General features: G+C 45.3%; 1 protein-coding gene across 1 annotated transcript; it reads left to right on the top strand.

Moving 5' to 3' along the window:
• The first annotated feature begins 2,256 nt into the window (after positions 1-2,256).
• Positions 2,257-7,683, top strand: FABP5 (fatty acid binding protein 5). Its single transcript, XM_064267870.1, has 4 exons — positions 2,257-2,406; positions 5,382-5,554; positions 5,945-6,046; positions 6,895-7,683. The coding sequence occupies exons 1-4, from the start codon at positions 2,328-2,330 to the stop codon at positions 6,946-6,948; spliced, it is 408 nt and encodes a 135-aa protein (XP_064123940.1). The 5' UTR covers positions 2,257-2,327; the 3' UTR covers positions 6,949-7,683.
• The last annotated feature ends 2,131 nt before the right edge of the window (positions 7,684-9,814 follow it).

A 9,814-nucleotide genomic window follows, 5' to 3' on the forward strand; every position in this document is an offset into this window, starting at 1 on the left:
TTGGTGTGTTTTAGCCATAAAAGGATTATTTCCACTCATCACATCCTACAGCATGTTTAAAAGTAAAGTTTTAGGTACCTCCCCAGCTCGGGTTTAAAAACTATTTCTTAAGTACCTAAGTATCTAGTATACTGCCATTCTCCTTTTGATATTTCAGTAACATGGTAGACTAGGATAATGTAAAAATTAATATTCCAGTACTGGGGACCTGGCTTTATTCCCATCTTCCACACAGCACATGAAGAACCCAAGGCCTCACAGCAAGAGCTGCCTCTCCAGGACGTGGGGCTGGTGGGGTGCTTTGGGTATCTGGAAGCACTTGCATCCCTGATCAAGATCAGAGAAAAGGGCGCTCAGCTTCCCTCAGGACGTGAGCTTTTCCTGAGCAGCAGAGCCTCAGGTGTGGGATGCTCAGGCCCTGAATGGCACAACTCTATGACCTAAGTCATTCAGTATTAAAATGATACCACAAGGAAGACTGGGAAGACCCTAAAATTAGGGTCAGGAGTTGAAAGAAAGGGATGAGCTTCAGGGTAGGAAATGCCATGAGGCATGCTGGGGGATGGCAAACCAACCATAGTTTTCTCTAGTGTTAAAGATAAAACAGGAGCTAGTGTCTTGGTATGGTTTAGGGGGCTGTGACCTCAACACTCAGCTCTACTGAGTACAGTGAGAGAGAGGTAGGGAGGTGTAGTGGTTTTTCACAAGGTCTTGACTGAGAAGAACCTGGATGGAGATTCTGGTTCTACATTGTGTTACCTTTCCCCACCTGATTTTCCTCTTGAAACACCGGAAACTATCAAAGTTTAGTGGCGATTGGAGCTCATAGGGAGTTCCTGGGTGGTGCAAACTGTTTAACCAAAAGGTTGGCAGTTTGAGTCCACCCAGAGTTGGCTTGGAAGAAAGGCCTGTGATCTACTTCTGAAAAATCAGCTATTGAAAACCCTGTGGTGCACAGTTCTACCCTGAGTTGGAGCAGACTCAACGGCAACTGGTAACCTGAAAGAGCTAATGGATATGAAGTGCTCAGGCGACCCCATGCACAACGGGATGAGACTATTGTGATCCATAGGGTTTTCACTGGCTCATTTTCCGAAGTGGATAGCCAGGCCTTTCTTCCTTAGTCTGGGAGCTCCACTGAAACCTGTTCAGCATCATAGCAACACACAAACCTCCACTGAGGGAGGGGTGGTGGCTGTGCATGGGATGCACTGGCTGGGACTGGAATCCGGGTATCCCCCAAGGAAGGCAAGATTTCTACCCCTGAACCATTACTGCCCTCTAGCACATAGTAAACAAAACAAAGTCCAAACCTGTTGCCATCAAGGGGAGCAGGCACTCAATAAATGGGCATTATCTCCACCAAAGTGCCCTCCTTTCTGGGTGCCAATATTCTGACCTCACTCAATCTCACCTCCACAGGGACCTGAGAGCACCAGGTCCCTGTGGAGGTGATACTTTGAAAAGTATCACGTTCTACACACAAGTACAGGGTATTATTATGATTAAACGATCTGGAGTTTAAATATTCCGGACTTGATATTGAGAGGATGGGAAGAGACTGTGAAGGGTTCACTCTCCGGGGAACATAAACAAATAAAACATTCTTGATTTTCCTATAGAGTTTTCCCTTAGAAACAGAACTTCCTGAGACATGGCACCCTACCCTGCACCTTCTGATAAAATCGCCTACTTCAAACTCACATTTACAACCACCATGAGGCCCTAATTGGGTCGGGAGCAGGTTCCGGGAGGCCTGAAAGCGGGGAGAACAGATTCTCAGGAGGGTGTGAGATGCGGGTTTGCCTGGTTTCTGGGTCCGCCAACAAAGGGCAGCGATTAGGGAGGCAAGGCAGCTTATCAATCAGTCGGTCAATTAATTCCTGCTGCCCTGCCCCGTCAGGGATAATAGATTCTTTGGCGGCTCGGCGGTAAAACGACCCGGCCCAAGAGGAAAAGGGAGAGGTGGGGTGCCTCTTGGGTGCCCCCTTTGGCTTCCTGGGTGTGCGGGGGCGCTGGAACGTGCAGGGGCTGGCGTCCGGGGACGCTTGGGGCGCGCCAGGCAAGTCCTCGCTTGGAGGTGGCGCCTCGGAGCCCTCGGTCCCCGGGCAGGTGGAGCCGGTCGGCACCTCCCGTTTCCCGGAGGGAGGCCCCGGGGCGCGCCAGGGGCGGGGCGCGGGCGGCGAGACGCGCCTCCCATTGGCCGCCCGGGTCCGCCCGGCGCGCGCTGCCTTCATAAAGCTGCCGTGGCGCCGGGCACCCGCACTCCACGCTCCCGGGCCGGACCCTCTCTGCCTGCTCAGAACTGTCGCCTGTCCGCGCCCACCATGGCCACCGTTCAGCAGCTGGTAGGAAGATGGCGCCTGGTAGACAGCAAAGGTTTTGATGAATACATGAAGGAATTAGGTGAGGCACTCGGCCGGCAGCGCCGGCGACGTGGCGTGTGTGTGTCCATATGTCCGTCCGCCCGGTGAGCGTTCCGTGGCTGTGTGCCCCACCCTGCCACCACCACGCAGCGTCAGCCTGGCCGCTCGCTGCACCGAGCGCGAAAGCAGCCAGCAGAGTGCGGCGTGCGCGCCTTCCGCCTGCCCCAGGATCCCGGAGATACTCCGCTTCGGGGTCCCCCTAACCCTTTTTTCTCCTCCTCCTTTCGGCTCGTCATCCGCCGCGGCCTCCTGGCTCAGCATCGTGTCCTTTAGGGCGCTCACACCGCTCCCCCAAGCTTCACTTCTTTCCACTTCTCCAGGCAGCCTCCTTAACTTTCCCTCTTTTTCCTTACCCCCGTCCTCAGTCACCATCCTCCGCCAGCATCCTGTCCCTCCCACCCGCCGAATCGTATCAGCACCCACTCCCCCATCCCGCCCTGCCCTCAGACTACCGCATCTTTTGTTCCTCGATGGCGCGCGGGCCCCCTCCTATTCTCCACCGGGACGCGGTGCCAGGGCTCCCGGGAAGTCTGTGGTTTCCCGCAGAAGCCTTGTAGAGGATCTAAAGGAGGCTGCAGCTTCACCTTTAATTCTGTTCTCTCCCCACCCCACCCCCCCCGACCCCCCAAGTCCCCTGCCCTAATTCACCGAGTGAGCGAGGCCTTTTGGGTTGGCACAGCTCCGCGTGGAGAGCCGGCGCATCCTCGCCTCCTGGCCCCTGAGCTGCGCTGAGAGGTGTGGCACTGGCAGCGCTGATCCGTGGGTTCGGCCTGTCCCTGGCGCCGCAGAGGGCGGTGGCTGTGGGACGCGCAGTGAGGCCGCGTGTGCCTGGGAATGGGTGGTCTTCTCTGCCCTGGCCTCTGCATCTTGAGGATGAGGGGCAAGGAGGTAGTGTGCTTTGTTGGAAAACCTGGCAGCTCTTGCAACCTCTTTCATTTAATGAAAGGTTACTGTGTAAACTGTTTATACTGTTAACCGCATACAAGATGGGCTTGGTCCTGCCCAAAACACTTGTCTCCTTGAAGCCTTCCAGGGAGAATCTCTGTAGGAAGCTTCAAATTTGCCCTCTTAACTCAAAATAGTGCTTGATTTTCTATTACTGTCCTTTCCTAAGCCAATTACAATGAATGAATGCTGGCTGAGATACTGGGTAGATGGCAAACAAAAATGAAACTTTGTCACAGGCCACCAGAAAGTGGGGCGAAGTCTCATAGAGTAGATGCCATCTAGAAGTGGTCTTCCAGCCCTAGACTGCTGAGACTATGAGGGTGCTTCCAGAAGCTGCTATCCCACCCAGGTGTTAACATGAGTGCTCTCTGATGCAGGAGTCACTAGGAAGACCTGCTATTAGGAAACATAGAGCCTGATATACCATAGAAATACTCCTTCTCTAATCTTTATCCAACTAGAGTTGAGGCTGGTTCTGTGTTGAATCTTGAGTGTATTTATCGTGCTGTTGACAAAACAAGAAGGCAGTTTTTTCTTTTGTTTTTTCATTGTAAACATAGATCAAGATGACTGGGAAAAATTTTATCACATTTTATATCTAAGAAATAAAACATTTGTATCTGGGCATGAGTGTGAGGTCCAAGTAGAGAACCTTTGAAAGTAGAGACCATTGAAAGTAAATGTGTGGGATGACTTGTTTCTAAGATTCTGGGGTCATGAAGGTTGTAAAATCTCAATTTGAGATGGTGGCACAGTGGTTAAGAGCTCAGGCTACTAACCAAAAAGGTCAGCAGTTCGAATCCACCACCACTCCTTGGAAACCCTATGGGGCAGTTCTACTCTGTCCTATAGGGGCGCTATGAGTTGGAATTCACTCCCTGGCAGCGGGTTTTGTTTTTTGGTCAGGGAAGAACAGAGCCCATTTGCCCAAAGTGAGAGTAAGTAATGACTCAGCTGACAACACCAGGTACCAAACCTCAGCTGGCAAAAAGAGAGGGCTCTAAGGGAAAGTTTAAAATCTGGCTGAGTGATTGTCTTCAAGCCAGTTATCAGCTCAGGTTGTAGTCTTCTCATCTATGAAATAGGGAGTTGGCCTAGCTCCAAGGTTTCTTCTAAGTGCTAATACTGAAAGAAATTATACAGGATATAAAATAAATTATTAATTTAGTAATTAAGTTATACAGCTATGAAATGTTTTCTGTTTTTGATGGTAAGGTTGTTTTCATTTCTTACCACCAGGATTGTGTTAATTCCTGAAATATTGTGCTATTTGAATAACTCAGAATTGATTTCTGTTTTATATGCCTCACTAACCAAGTATTTATCAATGGCCTTTTATGTGCCAGGTTATGAGTTGTAGCATACAATGGTTGGCAGAATCTAATGTATGGAAAAACACGGAGCAAGCCTCTGAGTTTGTGGTTTTGAATGCCTTATCTCCACCTTCCATCAGCTGCTTTGAGTAAATAAATTTTAGAAGTCTATATTTATTCTCTAACTTATCACAGCTTGGAGACCCAGAGCTGAGAGTTGGAGCCAGAGCGCCTGCACTGTTTGCTTCCTAGTTGCATCACTTCCTAGCTGAATAACCTTGGGCAGGTGGCTTTAACCTCACATATCCATCAGTTTAGTGGAGACAGTGATATCCACCTTACAGGGTTGTTGCTAGGATTACATGAATTTATACATGTAAAGTGCTGGCACGTGGTGAGCCTGGTTACATGTTTCCAGTAGTTAACCGTTAAAGTGAGTAACTGAAAATAACCCCTTGCCATCAAGTGGATTTTAACTCATAGTGACCCTATAGGACAGAGTAGAACTGTCCATAGGGTTTCCAAGGATTCAAACTGCCAACCTTTTGGTTAGCAGCCAAGCTCTTAACTGTTGCTCCACTAGGACTCCAGGTGAAAATATGCCAAGCATAATAATTACAGTTGGTGGCTGCTTTAATTATATAAACTGTAACTTTGGTCTTCCTGTTATTTAACACGTTATAACATTCTACAGGAGTGGGAATGGCTTTGCGAAAAATGGGCGCGATGGCCAAGCCAGATTGTATCATCACTTGTGATGGCAAAAACCTCACTATAAAAACTGAGAGCACTTTGAAAACAACACAGTTTTGTTGTAACCTTGGAGAAAAGTTTGAAGAAACTACAGCTGATGGCAGAAAAACTCAGGTCAGTCATAACTTATTTTATAAAATCATAGAAGCTTCTAGAATGATACGCTATGATAATAAAACTCTTACTGTTTACAGGTAAGAACTTAGTGAAAAAGTCTCAAATTATTTTATGATTTGCATTTTGACAAATGGGCAAAAGTACCAGCTTCATAACTTAGTTTATTTTGTAGAAATAGCTTAAGAACAGGAGAGAAGAAAAAATGAGCATCTTTTGTGTGTTTCTGGATTGAAACGCATGAACTATATGAAGAAGATCAGTATGGGTCAATAAAGTAGACCCAGAAAGTAGAAGGTGAAAAAATGTCGATTAAGGAAGTTATAATTCAAGGAAACTCTTTGGGCAGTGTACTCTGGAAGAATTAAAAGGTGTACTTTATTTTTGCAGACTGTCTGCAACTTTACAGACGGTGTTTTGGTTCAACACCAGGAGTGGGATGGGAAGGAAAGCACAATAACAAGAAAACTGGAAGACGGGAAATTAGTGGTGGTAAGTACCAAACTTCCTATGCCTTATTGGGCTACTTCTTTGCTTACATAGTTCACGTCACTGTTCTATATCACTGATCATAAACAGGAGAACTAGGTTTGGGAAGAAAACATGCCAAATAATAACTTAAATACTAGAACATTAATTATTAAAATCACTTGTGGGGACAGGGAAGTGACATGATGGGACAGGGAATGTACCTGGAGCTAAGTTTAGTCTTTGCTGTTACTTTATACTATAATCTTGGGCAAGCCACGAAACTCCCCCGTTGGGCATGCATTTTCTGTCTCTTTAAAATAGGTAATAATATTTGCCAAGGACCAAATGGATAATTTGATGCTGTACTCAGTACTTTATAGGGGCAGTGATGGCTCAGTGGTAGAATTCTCACCTTCCATGCGGAAGACCAGGGTTCAACTCCTGGTCAGTGCACCTCACTGCAGTCGCCACCCTTCAGTCAGTGGAGGCTTGTGTGTTGCTATGATGCTGACTCGGTTTTCAGCAAAGCTTCCAGACTAAGATGGATTAGGAAGAAAGGCTTGGCAATCTGTTTCTGAAAATCCGTCAGTGAAAACCCCATGGGTCACGATAGTCATGTGGGTGGCGCAGGACTGGGCAGCATTTTGTTCCATTGTGCGTGGGATCACCATTAGTCAGGGACCATCTTGACAGAATACTAGCACCAATACAACAGGTTCTAGCCTCTCTCAAACTCAGAGTCCTAAAACAAATTTTTTGCATATACGAAGGAGATTACAAGGTTTTAAAGATTCTGACCCTAACATTTTACTACCACAGTTGCTGTGGTGTGCAAGGCTAACCTAACTATTACTATCTTTTTCTTCTAGGTGTGTACTATCAACGATGTCACCTGTACTCGGATATATGAAAAAGTAGAATAAAAATTCTATCATCACTTTGGACAGGAATTAGCTGTGAGAATGAACAAGCTCAGTTCAATGAGCAAATCTCCATACTGCTGCTTTTTTTTTTTTTTTCTTTACTGTGTTCAGTTATTCCTATCACAAACATTTTACATACTGTTTTGAAGTGTTGGTTTAATTAGGATCATCCCTTTGGTTAGTAAATAAATGTGTTTATGCTAATACTAGTGTTGTGTTTATTCTTTAACTTTATAGGAATTAGTGATGAGTTTAATAATAAGGAGTTGAGTAAAGCTCTGGGATAGTCTAGAACAGGCTATGTTGACATATTCTGGTAATTTGCGTGTGAAGTTACTTCCAAGGCAGATAAGGTACCAATGATTAAAGCTTGTTGACACCATTTGAACTTTGCATCGACTCGAGAATCTTAAATTTCTGGCAGAGACTGTTCAAATTAAAGGGTAACAGTGTAAACTGTTTATAATTTAAATAATTAACAAAAGCTGGATCACCATCATTGACGAAATCATGTTTTAATGCTGCCCTTATGACTATCATTCAGGAATTCTGCAACCAAAAATTCATTTAATGATGTTATTGAGGACCTACCATGTGCCAGGCACTGTTCTAGAGGTTGAGGTGTATTTGATCACAACAGACAAATCAATGCCCTCAGTGTGGGGAGGAGCACTCCAGCTTTAGAAGAACACTAAGTACTCATTAATAAAAACAATACAGCTCAATTAATACTTCTTGTGTGTGTATATACGTATATGTCTAATATGCTGTATAAAGAATAACAAATTTTAATAAACCTCTATTTCTTGGGCCAAAATACAAATATCAGCAATTCACACTTAGAGAAATAGTTCTTAGGCAGTATGCTAAAGTTTTGTGTCCATGGTCCCCAGAGCAATACTTAGAAGGCCTGGTACCATTATCCGCACTACGAATAAGAAAACAGTTCTGACTAGCTAACCTGTCAAGGACGTAGGAAGTGTTAGAGCTGGCTTGTGAACACACATCTAGGTGAGTCAGCTCAAAGGACCGTGCTCAGTCTTTCAGCATCACTGAGTCTTTGCAGCTTGTTTAAAGATTCTGATTCTAAAGTCTCTCTAATGGAGACTTTTCTGGAACCGCTCTCCAGAGATGTTAGCTGATAAAAATCTTCTCTGTGAGAATTACCCAAAGCTAAGCAATCAATGAACGTTTGGCCTGACTGACACTGTAGCCCCGTGCCATCCAGTAGGTCGCCCCAAGTCCTTTGCAGCTCTTAGGGCAACTGAAGTCTGGCTAGTCTGATTGAGACATGCTGTGAGTGTAAAATACACGTCAGTCTTCAAAGTGTAGGAAAAAAAGTAAAATACCTCATCCATATTTTTTATAATGGCTACAGGTTAAAGTAATATTTTGGGATATTTTTGGTTACGTAAATATTTAAAAATCATGTCACCTACTTAACTGTTTTAATGTAGCTGTGGACAATTTAAAGGCACACGAGGCTTGCATTATATTTTTTACTGGACAGAGCTGCTCTAGATGTCCTTTTTATTTGAATTCCCACCTTACTCATTTTAGTCTCCATGCTAGGTTTCCTCCCTCGTTCCCCTTTTCCACTTCTAATAATAGTGTACATTTATTTGGCATTCTCCCTGAACCAAACACTGGGCAAAGGACTTCAAGTGTTTTTGTAATTCTCACAACCACCCTCGGTAATTTGTATTATGATTTCTTCATGTCTAGATGAGCAGACTCAGTGTCTAGGTAACAGGTCCAAGCCACATGGCTACTACAAGTCAGAGAACAGATTGGAGCACAAGTTCATATGACCCTACAACCTGTGGTACTAACCACCATGTCCTAATGCCTGTTGATGGACTGTGGAGTATTGGTTTGAGGGACAGTGGCCCCATGATTCTTACATGGGAGAGCTGTTGACATTTTGGGTTGACAGCTTTTCATTGTGCTATACTATGGCAAGCATCATGGGATGTTTAGCATTGAGACATAACTAATTACAATTTAGGTACCCGCACGTGGCTGGTGGCTGCTGATTTGAACAGCACAGAGCTCTAACCTAATGTATCCCCCAATCAAATTTCTTGTTTTTGATTTCAAACCTGCTTCTCCTGTAGTATTTCCCATCTTGGTCAATGGGAATGTCTATTCCAGTTTCCAGGCTAAGAGCCCTGGAGTCATCTTTCATTTTGATCTTTCTTTCCCATCCCATATCTAATCCATTAACAAACTATTTCAGCTTCGCCTTCAAAATATATCTAGAATCTGATTACTTCTCACCTCCCCACAGAGAGCACTCTGGTTCAAACACCATCGTCATCTTTCCCCCGGCCTCTCTGTGCAACTTATCCTCCCAGTGCTACCATTTAACACAGGTTAGAGTATGTCACTCCTCTGCTGAGAACCCTCTATTGGCTTCCCATCTCACCTAGAAGCCTAAGTCTTTACAGTGGTCCACAAGGTCCTCCCTGAACTTGGCCTTTGTCCCCCACTTCCCAACACCCCCTCAAACATGCCCCTTCAACCACACGGGCCATTGTTGACACAAGTACCCTTCTGCCTTTGCACCTGTTACCACCGCTGCCTGGAGCAATCTTCCCCTGGGAATTTTCAGCCCACGCTTTCTCACTTCTCACATGTTACCACAGCGGTGAGTCATACCCAGACCACACTATGTGTACTAGCTACCACACTTTCATCATATTCTCAATTTGTCTACCCTGTTTTATTTTTCCCCATTGACTGCATATTAACATGGGGATTTTTAAAAAATTAACTTTTTTTTCTATAGTCTGCCTCCCACACTGAAAAATCAGCTCCTTGAAGAAAACAGCTTGTTTTTACAGTGCTCTATCTCTACCATTCA

Source organism: Loxodonta africana, chromosome 14, assembly GCF_030014295.1.
Source record: "Loxodonta africana isolate mLoxAfr1 chromosome 14, mLoxAfr1.hap2, whole genome shotgun sequence".
Classification (NCBI taxonomy): domain Eukaryota; kingdom Metazoa; phylum Chordata; class Mammalia; order Proboscidea; family Elephantidae; genus Loxodonta; species Loxodonta africana.

Bases quoted from the DNA above. Each gene is read 5' to 3' on its own strand.
- FABP5 (XM_064267870.1), top strand. From the start codon at position 2,328: ATGGCCACCGTTCAGCAGCTGGTAGGAAGATGGCGCCTGGTAGACAGC. The intron at 5,555-5,944 runs GTCAGTCATAAC...TTATTTTTGCAG, and splicing joins CTGATGGCAGAAAAACTCAG to ACTGTCTGCAACTTTACAGA. The intron at 6,047-6,894 runs GTAAGTACCAAA...TTTTTCTTCTAG, and splicing joins AAGACGGGAAATTAGTGGTG to GTGTGTACTATCAACGATGT.